This window comes from Halichoeres trimaculatus, unplaced genomic scaffold (genome assembly GCF_033239565.1).
Source record: "Halichoeres trimaculatus isolate MK-OKI-2021-1 unplaced genomic scaffold, fHalTri1.1 fHalTri1_scaffold_2, whole genome shotgun sequence".
In the NCBI taxonomy this organism is placed as follows: Eukaryota; Metazoa; Chordata; class Actinopteri; order Labriformes; family Labridae; genus Halichoeres; species Halichoeres trimaculatus.
In genome coordinates this window covers 32,246,397-32,264,286 of record NW_027437180.1, presented here as the reverse complement: position 1 = coordinate 32,264,286, position 17,890 = coordinate 32,246,397, and the positions used below count along the sequence as shown (strand labels likewise).

General features: G+C 38.6%; 3 protein-coding genes across 4 annotated transcripts; 2 read left to right on the top strand and 1 right to left on the bottom strand.

Annotated features, from left to right (window-relative positions):
- Nucleotides 1-1,188: 1,188 nt before the first annotated feature.
- Nucleotides 1,189-6,360, bottom strand: ube2kb (ubiquitin-conjugating enzyme E2Kb (UBC1 homolog, yeast)). The gene is made up of 7 exons (XM_074687391.1): nt 6,031-6,360; nt 5,082-5,175; nt 4,917-4,975; nt 3,674-3,756; nt 3,460-3,559; nt 3,199-3,327; nt 1,189-2,410 (listed from the first exon to the last, which is right to left on the bottom strand). The coding sequence occupies exons 1-7, from the start codon at nt 6,091-6,093 to the stop codon at nt 2,336-2,338; spliced, it is 603 nt and encodes a 200-aa protein (XP_074543492.1). The 5' UTR covers nt 6,094-6,360; the 3' UTR covers nt 1,189-2,335.
- Nucleotides 5,859-12,115, top strand: smim14 (small integral membrane protein 14). Of its 2 annotated transcripts, none has more exons than XM_074687412.1 (5): nt 5,859-5,937; nt 8,869-8,945; nt 9,755-9,803; nt 9,958-10,112; nt 10,454-12,115. In XM_074687412.1, the coding sequence occupies exons 2-5, from the start codon at nt 8,871-8,873 to the stop codon at nt 10,490-10,492; spliced, it is 318 nt and encodes a 105-aa protein (XP_074543513.1). In that variant the 5' UTR covers nt 5,859-5,937; nt 8,869-8,870; the 3' UTR covers nt 10,493-12,115. The 2 variants fall into 2 exon arrangements, with proteins under 2 accessions (XP_074543513.1, XP_074543505.1); XM_074687404.1 differs by lacking the exon at nt 5,859-5,937 and adding an exon at nt 7,635-7,817.
- A 502-nt stretch (nt 12,116-12,617) lies between these two features.
- On the top strand, nt 12,618-17,362 carry map9 (microtubule-associated protein 9). The gene is made up of 13 exons (XM_074693593.1): nt 12,618-12,961; nt 13,069-13,159; nt 13,503-14,000; nt 14,110-14,279; nt 14,391-14,499; nt 14,595-14,662; nt 14,776-14,834; nt 14,925-15,087; nt 15,511-15,597; nt 15,705-15,866; nt 15,962-16,107; nt 16,245-16,380; nt 16,492-17,362. Exons 1-13 carry the CDS (start codon nt 12,890-12,892, stop codon nt 16,609-16,611), a joined length of 1,881 nt encoding a protein of 626 aa, XP_074549694.1. The 5' UTR covers nt 12,618-12,889; the 3' UTR covers nt 16,612-17,362.
- The last annotated feature ends 528 nt before the right edge of the window (nt 17,363-17,890 follow it).

The window sequence follows — 17,890 nt, the reverse complement described above, 5'->3', positions numbered from 1 at the left end:
ATTTTCCAGAAAAAAATAAAAAGCCTTTAGATCTTACTACCAAGTGCATTCTTCTTCATCCTCGTGTTCATTTAGTGCAGTTTGAAACAAACACAGCTACCACAGAGTTAATTTTCCACTTTTTTTTAATCAAAGAAACATGACACTGTCACAATAAATAACCATGCTTTTATACTGCTGATGCTTGCTTCCAAGGAAACAAAAAGAGAAAAAAAAAATCCAAATGGAGAAATCGAGATGCAACAGCCCCTTGTTTTTATGCTTCGTCGTGCAATATTGTACATACAACACCAGGAAGAAGGGGAAGGGGGGGCTTCTCTTTCTTTTTTGTCCTTTCTTTTTATTACAAAATATAGATCCAGCCATCAACGGTTCACTTTAGTGATGATGAGACAGTTCTTTATCAAGAACCCAAATATTTACAAGTCGAGGAGATGGTGTGAACCCCTGACCGTGAGTCTTTTTTTGGGGAGGGCTTTGGCTGGAAATGGTTTGCTGTCAGAGGTGAAGGTGCACAAAATTTGTGTTGTACTGAGACCAATTTAGAGGATGAGTAAAAGGAAGATCATTTTTCAGAAAAAGAAAAAACAGGCCATGGGCAAAGAGGGATCAAAACTCCTTCCTCATGAGCAGGAGAGCGTCTCCTTACAGTCCATGTACCTTAAATCAAAAGGTGTGAAAACAAGTGAAGGTCTGCTATCTGCTTCGTTAAACAACAGAGTTCCAGCCTCTTTTTTGACTCATAAGACATCATTTATAGACAACTTTAATGAGCATTTTATTTGGCTGTGTGGTAAAGCATGTTCAGATATATAGGACATCACCCATACATCTCTATATGGCCAAAGTTTGATTTAGAGCTGCTGGACTGGATCAGTGACTCAAGATGAAGCCCCCTTCAAATGATCAACATCAGGACTGAGAGGGACAGCAGATCCATACTCCGTGGCTAAAAACAGCGTGCGCAATGATGAAACCGATTGTTCTGAGAACAGTTAAAAACAAAACCACAGCATCACAAAATCAATGGCATTCAAGATCTCTCATGTCTTCCTTGAGGTTTCGTTATCTCCAGAGCAGAGGAGAACGTTTTCCGGCAACATATTTGAAAAACTGACAGAAAAAGGCTTTGGTTCCCCACAAATATGAAGCCAAACTGGGTGTGCTTTAAAAGAAAAATGGCTCGCCAAGCAGAGGATCCAGGTGCATCTTTCCGCAGGTTCAGAAACAGTCTTGCAAGCTCCGCGACGTGTCCGAGGAGGCTTTATATCTAACGAACGCCCCTTCACCACCACATCATTTGGCCAAACAAAATAAAGGCAGCGTAGGACATGCAAGGACAATAAAAGACACAAGAAAAGACTGGATTGTGTAGTAGCAGAAAGGTAGCATGTAATGACCATCGTAGGCCTGAGCGGGCTGTCACCGGAGTTTGGCTGCACCCCCGAAACAATCTTCAAAAAGAAAACCAAGCCCAGCGAAGAACACTGCGAGGGATTTCTCCTGGGCTCACAAAGCTTTAAAAGATATTTCTCCATTTATAACTGTAAACTAGGCATAGTTTTATATTTAAAATAACTTTGTTTTACAATGCAATGTAAGAAAAAAGTATATCCCCATTGTATTTTCAAATGTACACACCTCTATTTACACATAACTTTTCTCTTTCAGTGCCTGTGTGCAGATGTTTGAGGATGTGTGACATTCTCTGATTCTACAAATGGAAAAACAAACCTTTACATCCACAACCTCTGCAGCCGATTAAATTATCTACAATAAGCTGATTGGGAATTATCCATCACACTGCTCCAGTTGTATCAAATTACTCCAGCTGGACCTTACTAATATTACAAGTCCATATAAGATCCAACTGGCTCTAGAGGAGAGTAAACTATGGTTTGCTGTGAGAGCAGTATTCAGGATATCCTTTACATCTTTACCCTGGAAAATCCTACAGGCGATGGCAGTTACTTGATTCTCTGACAGTCAACAGAAATCAGAAGAAAAAGCTTCAGAGCAAATGTGATTGAAGGGCATGGAAGGCAAGATGCATGACAGAGAGTTTGCAGTGGCTTTTTATACAGACTGAGTTAGTGGCAGAAACAGACTCATAACAGACAGACGGGGTCGGACAGGCGACAGGGCGGTGGGCTGAACTGTTGGAGATTCTGGGGCTACTGGTGTCGAGTTTGTAGCAAACAAATTTGTTTTGACAGAAGGCTCAGACTGCTGTGGTGAACAGGGAAAGGGAGTTCTCTGCTTAACAAAAGGCAATGGTGGATGGTGCCGTGGGGAGCTGATACTATGATGAAGGATCCTCGCACCTGGCTGGGTTTCAGTTGCTGAGCAGCAGCTCTGTCGCCGTTTCCACATCCCAGGATTTAGAGGACAAGGCTGCTATTACTGCATTCTGTAAGCGAGTGAGGAAATGAGGTTAGAAATGATTACAATGCAAGTATTATTTACAAGGGCAAGATAAGAATGATTTTTTTAGAGATTAGTGTTAGGTTATGGACATAAAGTAGTTAAACATTTACTGGAGGCAGCCTTTCACAATATTTCCTCTGAAAAGAAACATCTGCTCATTAAGACAAGAGTGCCAACACAACAATGCTGCAACCAACCACAATTATGATCAGATTTTCATGAAAGATAATTGATATGGATAAAACATGAGGCAAATTGCTGGTAGCTTAAATCCCAGATAGTGTCTTAAATATTGAACAAGCCTTAAAGTGAAAAACATCAAGTCTATAACCAGCAAAGGTTAGGGATGGGTACCAAATTAGGTACTTTTAAAGGTACCAACCAAATTCTGTCAAAAGTAAGAGAGCAGCAGAGTAGGCGATTTTCCATGCTGGACATGAACACCACATTGCAAGGTTATATATTGAAGAATAAATATTTTAAACTGAGAAAAATAAATTTTATTATTACAAAAATTGATATTATTAAAAAATGATGTTTTTTATCACATAAACCCAAAAAAGTACCAAAAATTGGCACAGTTGAGTACAGGTACAGAGCGCCAGGTACCAGGCACCGGTACCGTAACGTTTCAAATGTGAAAGGTACCCATCCCAACCAAAGTTTTTGAAAACTGAAAAGATTTACGTTTAAAAACTTAGAACCTGTAAATATTGTTACACATCATGCATGGATGTTCAGTATGTCTGGGGGAAAAGGGGGCGTCCTGACCTTATCAAAGCCCATGGCACAGAGTTTGTCTATTTTGCGTGTGTAATCAGGACTGGATACAGGGGCGCCTGCATACACGTGGGACCACAGCCGCGCAGTCTGTTTGAACATTTCTGGGTTCTGCTTATACTGTGTAAGCAAAGGAAACACAAAGAACAAAAATGTTAAATGGTACAGATATCAGAAACTATAAAAGAAAGTACTTTTTTTACCCAAAACAACTCCTTTTTTAAAAAGTATTTTCAGTTAAATGTCTCTCACCTGGTTTGCTACAACAGCATCTTGTGGATCATCTGGTTCTGCAGCAGCTAGAAGAGCCTGAAGAGACAACAGCACCGTTCGCAGGGTCATTGCAGCTGCCCTGGGAGAGCAAGAGCAAAAGGTGCAACAGTTTTTGATTCAGTTTGACACACTTTCCAAGACTTTTGGAAACCTGGTTGACAGCAGCTCAATGGTTCATATACATTTCACTCACCACTGGTCTTTTAAAATGTCCAGACATATTGCTCCTGTCACAGAACTGATATTAGGGTGCCAGATCTTAGTGATAAAACGCACCTAGAAATAAGAATGTCAGAGTCAAACAAGGGTATAGTTACAAAAAAAAATAAGAGGCAAATGTGAGGTACAGTTTTAAAGCCACAATGGTGTCAGATTAGGCAGTTGTCTGCTTATCTCTACCAGTCCTGTACATTAATTTAACCTCTGTGTCATTTTGGGATATTTTACCCCAGAGCTGATGATTTTGTCATGCTGCTTTAACGATGATCCCAATCACTGAACATGTCTTAATACATGAGGAAACCATGAGTGATATTACAAAACTGTAAACTAAACCACTTCTTGTTTGTTTACGCTTTTGTAATTTTCAGCTGTGCAGGAGTAAGAAATTTATGTTTTTAGGTCTGATGAGTAACAGTCAGACATCTCTGCTTTTCTTTGTAGATTTTGTTTTAACTATCTTGAAAACATGAAATGAAATGATTACATGAGGCATGAAAATTCTCCATAGTCTTACCTTATAACTATTAACTATGGTACTCAAGTTTGTCATCTGTGTGGGGACAGGAGTGTCTTTGGTTCCTCATCATATCTGTAGCTTTCGGTCAATTTGGTACTAAGTTACATCATAAGTTTGGGATAAACAAAGTGGTTATCTGACTTTTTTCCATTTGCACACTTTTACAGTAGACAGAAGCAAAACTACAATTTACTCTTTGTATTCTTATATCTGCCTCAGACTCATAAGTGTGATGAAAGTGACAGTATCATTAATGCCTACTATTTCTCTTTTGCTGAAAATCCACTAAGTCACTCATGTCAAAGAGAAAGCAGCTGTTTGGACCAATTTGGATGTTTAAGTCAGCTGATATTGCCGGATTACTCAAAAAAATATGTTACTTAGGTAATGGTGCTAGAGAGGAATTATAAATCATGTCAAAGTGACATACTGTTTGTTGTCAAACTCTGCATTGTCATTCTGGCGAAAAGTGTGTGCAACTGTTGCAGAAGAGTGCTTCTTTGTGCCTACTCAAAAATCAATTTCACTGGATAAGATATGACTAATCTGATGATTATTTGTCTCAGTGTGATGTCAGTACTGATCCCAAAACTCTATGTTTTGGCCCTACCTGAGACCATGGAGTTCACCAGATAGTACAGGGAAGTAAAGGGCATACAAAAAGTAACAGATGTTACATAATTTCCAAAGCACATACCTTTGGCGGGTTAAATGGATAGGTTTCTGGGATTTTTATTTCAAGCTGATATTTGCCACCTTCAAAGTAAAGAAAACAAGACAACATTTAGGCATGATCAACATTTACTTTTCATAGCACATACATTATGAAATGGTTTGATAACAGGTGTACAGCAAGCAGTACCTTCATATGGTGTATCTGGAGGACCTGCTATCTCCCCCCTCAGCTCTGTGAAGTTCTCATCCACCATATCTACTTTTATCTGGTTTTTACTCGTCTGTGTATTTTGACAAACAAGAGGAACACTGTGAATAATCACCTTGACGTCTGATAGTGTCCTGACATGTCCAGTCAAGAATTAAACCTCACATTTTTTGACATACTAATGCAACTCTAGGGCTTTAAAACGCACCAAGACAATAATTTTCTTCAGCAGTACCTGGTATCAGAGTCATAAGAGGGGGTTAGGATATTTAAACAATGTTAGTAGCATTGCTAGCTAGAAGAGCAAAGCAAGAAAAAGTTAATAACACGCATTGAAAAATAAGACTTGATAGACCGTTTGGTGACAAGAGCACACATTAACAATCGGAATTGTTCCCAAAAAAGGAAAATAGTAGTTAAATATAGTCTGATAAATGTTATACTTGGTTAGCGTTGTAGCATAACAACACATGCTAATGCTATCTGTGGGTGAGATGTCAAAGTAACGCTTCTGTTGACAAGCTAAAACCTGCTAACACGAATCATCAGTAACTAATGAATGTCTGTTAGCAGTTACGGTACAACGTAAACGGTATGTCCCACACAAGGGAAGTTAAATTTTGGGCTGACAATTACCCAGAGTGGAGCAGTGTTGTTGGTCAAAAACATGGGGCCTGTTAGTTGACAAAGCCCCCGTGTTTCCTGAACACACCCACCTGACATAACAGCACAGGTTCGGGCAGACAGTGATCTCGAGCTCAAGCTAGCTAAAGTTCTCCTGTATAGGCCTGACCTGCTACAACAACACATACTACGAGACCTGGCGTTAGCGAAGGTAATTTTAGTCCAGTCTTTTTAGACTCATAAGATTTTTAATTAATTCAAACAACTTAAAGAAGGACATAATTAATCAGTTACGTTACCACACCTCTTCGCTTTTGACAACTTCTTTGAACTCCCTCTTGATTCTTTGGACCGCGATGTTAGCCATGGCTGTGTCTGCTGATACGCTCCTGCCTTCAAGCTATACCCGGGGCCTCTCTCTCTAAGTGTTATCCGTCTGTAGAGAGACTGCCTGCTCGGTGCTTTCCACAGTTACGAATCCGTCCTTTCACTATCACCGGCCACCGCTTCTGTTTTTTTATGTTTTCTTTTGAACCTCTGAGGCAGCTCAGCCCTGCCGTGTACTACCCTGCCTGCCTGCCCGTTCAACCAGTCAGTGAGTCTAGAACATACACAACACACAATGCAGCTAGATGAAGAGGAGACTGGAACTTTCATAAATGAGCTCTGGTACATGTTTGAGTGCATTGTAACATACCTTCAGGACATTTCCTCATGTGCGAATGACATCTGATTTCTGGCACAACCATTTGAATATAAGATTTTAAATATGACTGACCTAACTGAGATTATATTAGTAGTTGAAAATATAATGTATTATTATTGTTATTATGACGAATCATTTTATAATTGGGGCAAGTTTCCCTATTTTTTACTTTTCTGTTTTATTTGTTTCTTACTTGAATTCTCCTACCTCATCTTTAACCCAACATTTTTCTCTAATGTTTTCATCCTCTTAGTCTCTGACAAAAAAAAAAAATCTTTTCTGAACTATTATTATTGTGCTGCGTGATACCAAATGAAGAATGTCAGCATCTATGAGAGTAGAGGTGGAAAATGGTTGGGAAAAAAATTATTTACCTGTTTAATAGAACAAACATGGCTCTTCTTCTATTATCTAGGGTAACAACACAAAACATTTTCAGATCAGAGATACTGTGTCAAATGTTAGTAAAGTCTGCCAGTTTAATAATTTAAAGCTGATATTTAATGAAATAGTAAAAGACAAATTATCAGATAATAAAACTGAGAAATCAATGTATTGTGATTTTATAACCTCATTCTTTTGCTCTGACAATATGCAGATTTTGCCTGGACATCATTCTTACAGAAATCTTAAGATGTGATGACATTTAGATACATTTAATATCAATATATCTATTCTCAGCTGTTTGACTTAAGCTACTGAATGGTTTATAGTTTAATGCACATACTTTACCATTTTAAAATGGTTATTATTTTTAGAAAAAGATGTCTATACACGCTTCTAAAAACTTTATATGATTATTCGGAGACTGTAACTTTTTCTAAAAACTTGTTTGGTGATTTTTTTTTTTTTTTAAATTAATTGAATACTAAGGTTTCAGAGATACAAAGTACCTACACATGTAAAGCCATTGACGTTACATTGCTCCATTTACATTTAAAGATTTCATATTTTGTATTATTATCCGTCAAACGTTCTCAATTACACTACACTTCCGTTTTATGTGGTTACACACTTGCACAGGTGTCAAAATTCGCTATTGCCTTTTCATCCGTCTCTGAAAGGTGATCGTCAGCTCGGCTGTTTGTTTACTATCCATACGCTATAGTGGTATCTCACTGTTATTGGCTATAATCCCCGCCCGTCAGAGCTCTTGACCAATAAGATACATGTTTCCGTTAAGCCCCACCCCCTCACACTCCCGGATGTCTAAAAAGAAGAATTGCTAGGTGGTTGGCTGGCTCACGTGTATCAAACAAAACACAGACCGTGGGCTGATGTTTCTGTAGTTTTTTCAGTCTTGTGTGAAACGGTCGTACTGAAGCAGCGCAGCTCTGGACGTTAAAAGATAGCCAACGTCGTCTTTTCATCTATAAAGCTAAAAAGTAAGTGGTGTTTCGACGCCCTTTCGGTGTCACATCTGTGTTTAATTATACGGTCATTAACAGGAGAACATGAAGACAGCTGCGAGTTCCTCCCTGTTTGATGACAAGGGTAGATAGAAGATTGCGTTATGTAAGCTAAATATTATTATGGGAAAACACAACAAAGCAGACTTAATGTTTTTTGCAGGGTTGGGATCAGCTGCATCAATAATGGTTAGTCACTTGAAAAATATTTAGACTAGGAGCAATGGAAAATATAACGTGTATATGTATTATATAAGTCTAAGAAAGATTATTATTGACATCGATGCATGACTCTTCTTGTTGTAGCTACTTATACACCCTATGCATATAGGCGGTAGGCCTATACGATGGAATGCAGAGCCAAAGTGCTAAGGATGTGGCATATAAGGAACATAAAGACACCTGTAATATGGTGTAAAAATGCATCATGAGGCACAAAGAAAGGAAGAAAATCAAGGGAAATCAGAAAAAATGGAGATTGTATTGATCCTGCATACCTTACAACGATAACAGTTAGTTTCTCCCCTGAGAAGTATTTTACCTGCAATCTCTGTTTGTTGCTGAAGAGTAATAATATCCTTATCCCTGCATGCACATTTATTCTATTATGATTTTGACCTTGATCATTTTGAGCAGACACCTGTACCCAACAGGTACCTGATCATGAGCACAAAAAGGAAGAAAATTTATACCCATTCTGAACTAAAATTCAGTCTATCAAACAATGGCTTATCTGGAGTAATGCATCTTGACTCTTCAATGGATTTATACCACCTTTACATTACTAAAGACTGTGATGTTTGACTAAATGGTGAGAACATAATCATTAGAACTTGCATCAGCCTTTACAGGTAAAACCTGGATCACATGCAAGATGTTAAAGCCACTGGGTTTGCTGTCTGTCTTCAACTCAGCAGTCTCCACCCTCTGATCTGTGTACGCCCGTTAAACAAAACAGGGCACAGCATTAGGTTTCCTTCACTTGTTCGCGACAGTTCTTGCTCCTTACAGTACTTTTGTTTTCTAGAAATGGCAGAGGGAGGCTTTGACCCTTGTGAGTGCATCTGCAATCATGAGTATGCTATGAGGCGCCTTATCAACCTGGTAAGTCATTTAGCACACTTTTTGTCAGAGATTATTTTAATAGAGCAAGGATATGTTACAGTTTTCCAAGTATGCTGCTCAAAGTTTGAGTATCCCCTGCTGAAACTGAGAGCAAATAAATAAAAGTTAAACGTCATCAGGAGGTCTCCAGGGAAGGAAATAAAAAGCTTTCAGCAGGCAGTCATATCCTGGTTCCTGTTCAGTGTTTATCTTTAGCCCCCATCAGATCTGCCATGCAGAGAGGTTTCACTCCGATGCCCTGTGTGCTATCAGATTTGCAGTGTTTTTTTAATGGAAGGTATTTTGTTAAATGAAAGGAGGTCATAATATTCAGACACCCAGAGTTCAAAGAGAATGAATTGTAACTACACACCATATCTGTCTCCAGGCAATCTAATTGGCTCTTAGTGTACAGGTATGAATTGCGTGGTGAGCCGCTGTTGGCTCAGAGGCTGTACCTGCCTGCCCCAAGGGATATCTGATTTGCATGCAGCAGGAAAGGGTGCTGTCTAACTAACTAAAGACTTTGCACAGCATTTTACTGTCAGTAAATAAACAATACTGAGGAACCATGTAGAGCTCAGCATCACTGCAACTAATCAGCTCACAGACAAGTCCCAGCAACATCACCTGACTCTCTGTAACATGTCAAGCTAAAGAAGAAAATAGAAGGAATAGAAGCTGCGTTTAATACCATCTCTATGGTAAATTTAGCTTTTGCCAAGTGAAATCTCTGTTTGGATCATACATGATTGAAAACTAAGTTTCCTCTTACAGTTCAGTTGATTCAAATGTGATCTCTCTTTCAGCTCAGGAATTCTCAGTCCTACTGCACAGACACGGAATGCTTTCAGGAAAGTATGTGTAACCTTAATATATCACATTTTCCTGTGTTAAACAGATTAGAGTCTTTATTTATAAATGCAAAACAACTGATAGATGTTTTTCCAATACATTTAAAACATGCACCCAAACATGTTTCTGTCAGGATCTAAGCTGTGTTTGGTTTCAGTGCCAGGTCCCAGTGGGCCCATTGGTGGGGGTGGAGAACTGACCCTCCCTATGATCATGATGGGATGGATGGTGCTGGCTCTGCTTCTGTACCTGCTGCGTCCTTCCAGTCTCAGAGGTTCCAGTCAAACAGCCAAACCTACTGGACCCCACAATGTCAGTATTGACCACTAACCTGTCACAATAAAACAGTTGAATTAAACAAAGATAAAAATAAAAATTTGGAGAAGACACTTTAGGTTTCTGGGATAAAACATAGAATGCTTAGTTTGATCACAGCTATGGACCAGGAGTGAAAAACAGGAAGTCTAATATAGAAAGAAGCAATGTCTCACATATAGTCAAAGGCCTCAGGCTCACTTTAAACCATTCAATTGCCAGTGTTGGCAATATTAAAAAGCAGAGGCTGAATCTGTGAATTGCAGTGGGGTTTTTTTAGTGTTTCAAGGACTCCTCGATGGAATTAAAATCACTAATCTTTCTAATTTGGTTTGCAGGGTGAAAGAAGAGAGCCCCCTGCACCTCCCATTGACTAGCAGAGAAAGCAGAGTACCGGCACTTTGACACCTGCTCTGACTGGCGCTGCACAGTGAGAAGCTTCCTCTAACCAGTGACCATCTCCCTGCCAAACTATGTCAAAATATTCATGCCTTTTCTTTTCTTTTTGTCTTTTTTCTTTTGTCAGAGATCTGTCAATTAATCCTCCTGTGAGGGCACAAAATCTCTTCAATGCAATGATGCCAAATACAAACACAAAAAGTCTGATGATACAGAGTAAAATGCAGTTTTTTCAAAGTTGCATAAACATGCAGCGTTAACAGTTACAGCCAAAGTTTTTTCGCCATTTTGACAAATAAAAAATAAGACCTTTGGAAGTACAATCTTTGCCAGCATGAAACTTGAACTAAGCTCGATAATTAATGAAAAGATTGTTTCCCATTCTTCAAACATTTACACATCAGCCTTTGATACCAGCATGTTGATACACCAGTTGGGTGTTTACCACATTTTAATCAGAGGCATTGTTCTGAGTTAGTTCCTCATCCCAGCTCTGGTGCTGACAGACCTGGAGAAACTTCAAATGAAGGGTAGTGTCACATGTGTCTGGGGAGGAGGAGGGTTAGCAGGGAGTTCCTTTTGGGGAAGTGTGTTTGTGGATCTGTTGAGTAGTGAAGGGTGGTGGATTCTTCATTCCTGTCTTTTAACTTTCTACATCTCTATATAGTGCCATTAGTGATGTCACATTGAAAACAGTTATTAAAGAATATTTAAACCAGCGGAAAGATCATATCTCATCCAGCAGAAAAGATAAACCCCAAAGCAACAAGTTTTTTCATTTTCTAATCTTTCTCTGTATAGTAAGTGTCTTGTGTGAACTTAATCAGAAGTATACCAGATTCATATTTCAGTAGCACTTTCTGTTTTTGTATGATCGTTCTTTTTCAAAGATGTAATGTGCAGATCCACCTCTCTTAATGAAGGTTTTGTGGAGCCCAGTGCTTGGTCTATTCTTAAACGAACCCCAGCATTGTTTCATTAAATGAGCAAACCACAGTTTCTACTTCGCAACCTCTGACTAGTAAAAAAAAATGGTAAAGGAAAGGAGCACAACAAAAGAGCAACTAAAACCCAGCAACAATGTTTATCTGCAGTAGTGATTTCAGTGGTTGTGTAAGACTGTCACACATTTTTTGAATGAACAGCATTACATGCAGTTATTTTACTCTAAAGTTGTGTTGGGAAGTTGATCTGCAGTACATTTTCATCACATTTTCTTATAACTGTGGTTTACATGATAAGGTTAATCTCTCTTGTGATCAGCTGTTAGATTAAGAGCTATGCTATTCTATCAGTTTTTTTTAATATAGTCTCTTTTATTGGATGCACTACATGATTTTGGGTTTTCTGTTTCTGTCACTTTCATCATGTACCTTCTATGGTTATAATGTTATCCATTTTTTCTAGGACCAGATTAATGCTCCGTAGTGATTTCAGATATGAAATGGATATTTCCTCTAATGGTTAATGGTCTTCAGTCCATTTTCTTGAAATTTAGGCGCTGGATCAGCTTGGTAATGTGTGAATTCTGTTCATCCCAACAGTTTTCAATGGCTGCTCCTCATTTCCATATTCTGATTTTTTTGTTACTGCACCCTAGATCTCTTTGAATATGGCAGAGAGGAGATTAAAGTGGCATCTGGAGTGGTAGTATGTAGCTGTAAAGTTAGGGGGAAGCCATTGCAGATCTTTGAGATGAGCAGCAAAGGAGACCATGATTTACTCTGTTACTGTACTCAAGAAAAAGGGCTTAAACTATGCACTTTTCCTACAACAAAACAAACTGAACAAATAAATAAAAAGAATTCAGTCTAACCTGTCTGGTGTGTTTTGTTTAGCAATCATTCAGGATTTATTGTGAACATACAAAGGAAGGTAGTTACTTTGTATGAGTTCATTGTTTACACTTTAGAGGAGCAGCCACGAAACAAGCTCAGAAAACAAAGCAAAAATCAAATGAAACGATTCAAAGTTTTTGTTTGTTTGTTTTTTTTTTCCAAATTGGAGTACGTTAATTCGTGTTGAATCAACTTTTAAGAATATCTGAACTACTCAAAAATGGGTTCAGCTCCATTTACGTCTTTGAGCATGCGCAGAGTAAAGGCGGAAGTACCCGTCACTTGTTTCTCAGGGTTACCGTCAACAAGTGGTTTGTGTCTGTCAGTTTGCCTTTAGATTGAAGCATGCACTAGCAGATGTATAGTGTTTGTTGAGCCCTAGAGCAATCATAAGTCAGTCAATCTCTGTATTATTCCAATGGAGCAGTAACGTTGGCTTTAAAGCTTACCAGCTAACTATCGTTCCCTGTAAAGGTAGGCTCGAGCTAACATGCTAACGCCAGTAAACGCCGTGCGAGGAAACTGATAACTCCAAGCATGACAAGTCAGGGATTCAGGACGCTTGCTTATACGAAAAGCCCGAAAACATCGAGAAGAACAACATTTCAGGTGAAAATGTTTGGTTCACTGACTGAGTTGCAACAAGAGAAGAAGGGGTCGGTTTAATAAACATATGACATAAATTGTAATACCAACCTTAATTTATATCGTTGTAGGATGAGCTTCAGGCTGCTGTCTCTGCCAGGGCAAGCAAAACAAAAACAGTGCAGTACTCGTACTCTGATGACTTCGATGATGATGAAGATGGTAAGATAGAAATATATTAAATCATCAAGATCGGAAATGCTTATACAAAACTATTTTACTGTGCTCTGTAATCAAGTTTTATTGATGTATTGTATTTAGTCCATCACGTCATTTGCATAAAAGTCTACCTTTTACATCCCAGTACATTGGTATGTTCTGAGATGGAAATGTGAGCTTTTTCTCATTCTCATTTCTGTTTTTTTTCCCTCACAGTTTCCTCACTGACAACACTTTTAATCCAGTGCTTACCATCATTAGTTTTTAAGTAGATACATTATTCATTAAAATTATTTTAAAGGATTTCTGACGTAAGACTGACTGATCTAGACCATTCTGTTCACAGATTTTTTGAAAGAACTCCTCAAATCAAGGAAGGAAAAAGCCAGTGCACTCAAGGCTGACAAGAGCAAAGCCAAATTCAATGACTTTGACCTTTCAGATGATGAAAGCCAGCACAGCAGGACCAAGAGAGTTTCATTTTTGAAAACCCAAAGAATCAGCTCTTCCTTTGCAGACACAACATCATCAGAGTCACCTGAAAAGGAGCCACCTGAATCTTCTGTCAGTCAGGATAATGCCTATAACAACTCTCAACACTCCACAAATGACAGTGAAGAGAGTGCACAACAGAAAAGCAGAGATGTGGACTTTTCTGACTCTCAAATCACAAGCGAGAGTTCAAGTAAGACTCTGTCATACCAGACATCTGGGGATACTCTGCTTGACATGCCTTTACCGTTACCATCTGACAACACTGTGGCAGAGACTCCAGAGGCGAAGAGCAGCTCCCCACAGACTCCACAGTTCTCAGCAGCTGACCTCAAGCAGGCTTCCTCAGCAGGTCTGTTTACACAGCTTCATTCACAAGAGACAAAGAGCATAGTGCAGGCCACTTACAAAAATGTTTGTCCAGGCTTGAAAGTTATATCCCACAAACTGTCATGATGCAGATGCCACTGAGAGGGAGCCACCGAGGCCAAAACCAAGACAAAGGACTCTGGGACTGAGCGTTCAGACAACAGAGAAGAAAGCTGAAGATGCTGAATCTCAGGACCTCAGCAGGGTCCAGACCTCCTCTGCATCCATTCCCATCTCTACAGACACAGGCAGCAATGTTACTGTAATTACTCTAAGTTCACACACATACTATTGTTCATTATTTTCAGTGAGAGGGTTAAAACTGAAACATCTCCTAAACCGGCCGTATTTGTTGTGTTGTTTTGTCTTGTAGTGGTCAGAAGGAGATAAAACATTTTCACGCAGCCTCAGCAAATCTTTCTCAAGCAGGAGTGACCTGTCAGCGCTCCTGACCAAGTCCACAGTTGATTCAGAGTCCAGAAGTAAACACCTTCAAATTTAGCACCATAACCTTATGCCCTTTTTTGGATGTTTTTTTCACGCTCACTAACATTTCTTGTTTAATGCGTTGTTTTAGAGAGCTTATTTTCTGATGAAAGCAAAGAAGAGGAGGGAAAGTACTCCACATCATTTGAAGAGTTTAATGTGAGTCATTTATCTGCAGTAGTGATGCCTTTAACTGGCGTATGTTAAATATACAGCATCTCTTACTGTGATTGTTTTATATCTAAGCTGCTTTAACTGTGGTCTTGTTTCAGGACTCAGGAGATCAAGTGAATGAGGTTTCTCCTGTCCAGGAAAAGACAAATGACAGCAGGTTGGTTATTTTGCTGCAACAGTATTATATCCTGCAACTCTAAAAGTAAAACAGAATAAAAATAACTGACTGTTATTGTACTCAAATCAGGACATCAAGCTCCAACTCAAAGACTACCCAGAGATCTCAGAATGTGTGCTCCAGGAAAGTGGAGTCAAAGTATTTGGGCAGTCTCAAAGTTCTGGATCGCAAAGTTTCACTCCAAGAGTCTCAGCCTCAAGCTGCAGATTCAGTTAGAGCTGCTATCTACCAGGTCAGTGTGATAATTAGCTGGTGGTGTCATGGAGAACAGTAACCAGATTTTAGCTGCTCAAAGAGAACACAACTGCACACATTCCTGCAACCCTTCCCCCCAAGCCACTTAAACTAAAATAGTAAGGGCCACTGACCCTGAAGGTTAAAGCTGAGTGAAGAGCAATAAAATTAAGTAATTATAGTCAAACAGTCCACTCACGTACACATTAATTGCCAATGTAAATACAAAACAAACATGTAATTACTGTGTTTGAGTGTGTGTGAAATTTTACTGATGATCCTGTTTTGGGGGCCTGTAAGTGAAATTCACTCATGTGCGTTGGCGCACTGGAAAAATACTCAATACCACAGTACCAGTTCCTCCCCAGATGAAAGCTCCTTTAGATTCTGTTTTGCTGAATTCTCTCATGTGTTCGTACAGGAATGGCTTCAAAAGAAAAAGGAGAAGACAAAAGAAAACATGCACTTAAAGGAGAAAGAGGAAACCTTGAAAGAAAAAAAGAAAATGGTAATTCATCAGTTTTTCATTCTTTGATACAAACTTCAAATACTGTGAAAAGAAAGGGGTTTGTTTATATAGTTTTGCACTTCTTTCCTGTCTCCAAAAACAAACAGTGTGAAGAAGCTAAGAAGGGAGAAGCTGTTGCATCATACCAGGCTTGGAAAGAAAAGAAAGCAGAGTATCTCAGAAAAAAGGCAAAAGAAAAGCAAGATTTGATCAAAAAAGAGCAAAAGGCGATAGAAGATAGAGAAGAAAAACGACAATCTGCCCAGAAGGTAAAACTTTCATTTATCTTTCATTATAGTGAAGCATTAAGAGCTCCCCTTTTAAAAGAAATCTTTCTAAACAAGTAATGTCAAAACTGCTACAGATGTTTGAAAAATGGAAACTTGAGCAAGATCGTTTGCTGAAGGAAAAGTACAGAAAACAAAAAGAAGCTGAGTACAAACAAAAATTAAAGAAAGAAGAACAAGAAGAGGAGAGAAAGGCAGGCAGCAAATCTGCTTTTACAAATTGGTGAGTAAAGATCACTGTTATCATCCTCTAGATGGCAGCCAAAACTAAAGTTCATCATCTTTGTGTCAACACTAACCATAAACAATGAACTCCCATCTTAAGTTCTTGATCATTTTTTCTTTCTGTTTACGTGAAAGGCATGAAAAAAAGAAGGATGTTATCCATGAGAAACTCATAAAAGAGCGTAAAGAAATCAAAGTTAAAGCAGAGGAGGAGCGCTACATGAAAGAAGAGAGGGATAAAACAGCTCTGGAGATGTATGAACACTGGCTGGTAAGTAAATTATGCCACAGTTCTTGTGAAAAGTTGTTCTTGTTTGTTTTAGGTAAAAAAAAGTATTTGCACGGTTCAGTATCACTTGCTATCTGCTCTCTTTCTTAACAGATAAGGAAAGATCTTGAACAAAAGAGAAAAAAAGAAGAAAGACGAATACAAGCGATACTCAGAGACAGTCCCCCTCCACCATGGAGCCCTCCGAACAAAACTGTACCATTCAGAAAATGATGTTGTATTTTATTCATAGATGACAACAGCTTTTATATCTTACATTTTTCTCCAGTTTTATATGAGCCAGCAGAAGTAGTGCTTTTTTACTTTTATATATGATTAGTTGAAATGTTGCAGTGTGTTTGAAGGTTGGAAACATGTGTGAAAGGAAAGCAAACTTGGTAATAACAATATTTCTTATTCAAAATCTCTAAGAGGCAGATTTTTTTTTTACTGAGGTTAAGTTTTTGAATTTTTTTTTTTATTTCCTTGTAATTTTTTTTTTGAATGATCAGATTTTCTAATACATCACTAATCTCTGTGAGACTAATCTATCAAACACTAAGGTTTGGACTAGTTATTTATTACCAATGAAGGTCATTAAGTCATTTTTATGGCATTTATAGTCTTCAGAGATACAGCAGCATAATGAGTGGATTCGTCCCCACCATCATTTGGGGGACAAGTTTCTACAGAGGAAAGCTATCCAGGTTTACAACTCTGACATTGTAACTTAATTGTCTTAATTAGAGGCTTTGTTTACTACCCATTATGGGGTCTGCTCTCACACTCTATAGTACAATAAAAGACTTTCCCACAGCTCCTCAGACTCTCACATCTTTGAGAAAGCTATATCTCCTGAAGATGGGATCCTTGAATTATGATGCCTGAGTTATTTTTCTCTAACACCACAAACTTTGAATATACCATGACCCTTCCCAGGAGTCATGTCCTTGTTAAATATATGATGCTGATGCTGGCCTCGAATGCAACACTAATTTTTAGAATAACTTTAGTTTGTAAGTCCATATTTTGATTTTTTTTTATAGTATAATGTGCGAAAAATAACGGAATGAGGCTTTGCAAACAAAGGTTTCTATCTTGTGCCTGAACAAATGCACTTTTGTTGAGAGGTCAGAAAGTTTTGTTGGCTTTCTAATGCACCATCTGTTTCATGACTTTGCAATGGTGTTGAAGACTTGATGAAGTCGGAATCTGCAGAACACCTTCAAAGTACAATGTGGGAAGCAAACAAGTTAATTCCCACAAGTACTGCTTATTTTTAGTGCTACTTAACTCACATGCACTGTTTTAAATCGGTTTAAATTGGATCTTACCAACAGAGAATTTTTATGTTAGTATGGGTGGATGCTCAGCAAATACTTATGAAGGTAACTGCAGTGCTCCTCAGGTCCCACACTTTTTAACCTGAGTATGTTTTGTCTAGGAAACGTTATCAGGGGACACAGCATCAACCACCATAGTTATACTGATGATACTCAGCTCTACATTGCTG

Coding starts and splice junctions, on each gene's coding strand:
- ube2kb (XM_074687391.1), bottom strand. CDS start 6,093: ATGGCTAACATCGCGGTCCAAAGAATCAAGAGGGAGTTCAAAGAAGTT. Junction 3,757..4,916: donor ATCCATTTAACCCGCCAAAG/GTATGTGCTTTG, acceptor TCTTATTTCTAG/GTGCGTTTTATCACTAAGAT. Junction 3,328..3,459: donor ATGCTGTTGTAGCAAACCAG/GTGAGAGACATT, acceptor TTGCTTACACAG/TATAAGCAGAACCCAGAAAT.
- smim14 (XM_074687412.1), top strand. CDS start 8,871: ATGGCAGAGGGAGGCTTTGACCCTTGTGAGTGCATCTGCAATCATGAG. Junction 8,946..9,754: donor TGAGGCGCCTTATCAACCTG/GTAAGTCATTTA, acceptor TCTCTCTTTCAG/CTCAGGAATTCTCAGTCCTA. Junction 10,113..10,453: donor AACCTACTGGACCCCACAAT/GTCAGTATTGAC, acceptor TTTGGTTTGCAG/GGTGAAAGAAGAGAGCCCCC.
- map9 (XM_074693593.1), top strand. CDS start 12,890: ATGACAAGTCAGGGATTCAGGACGCTTGCTTATACGAAAAGCCCGAAA. Junction 14,001..14,109: donor CAAGCAGGCTTCCTCAGCAG/GTCTGTTTACAC, acceptor GTCATGATGCAG/ATGCCACTGAGAGGGAGCCA. Junction 14,500..14,594: donor AGTTGATTCAGAGTCCAGAA/GTAAACACCTTC, acceptor GCGTTGTTTTAG/AGAGCTTATTTTCTGATGAA.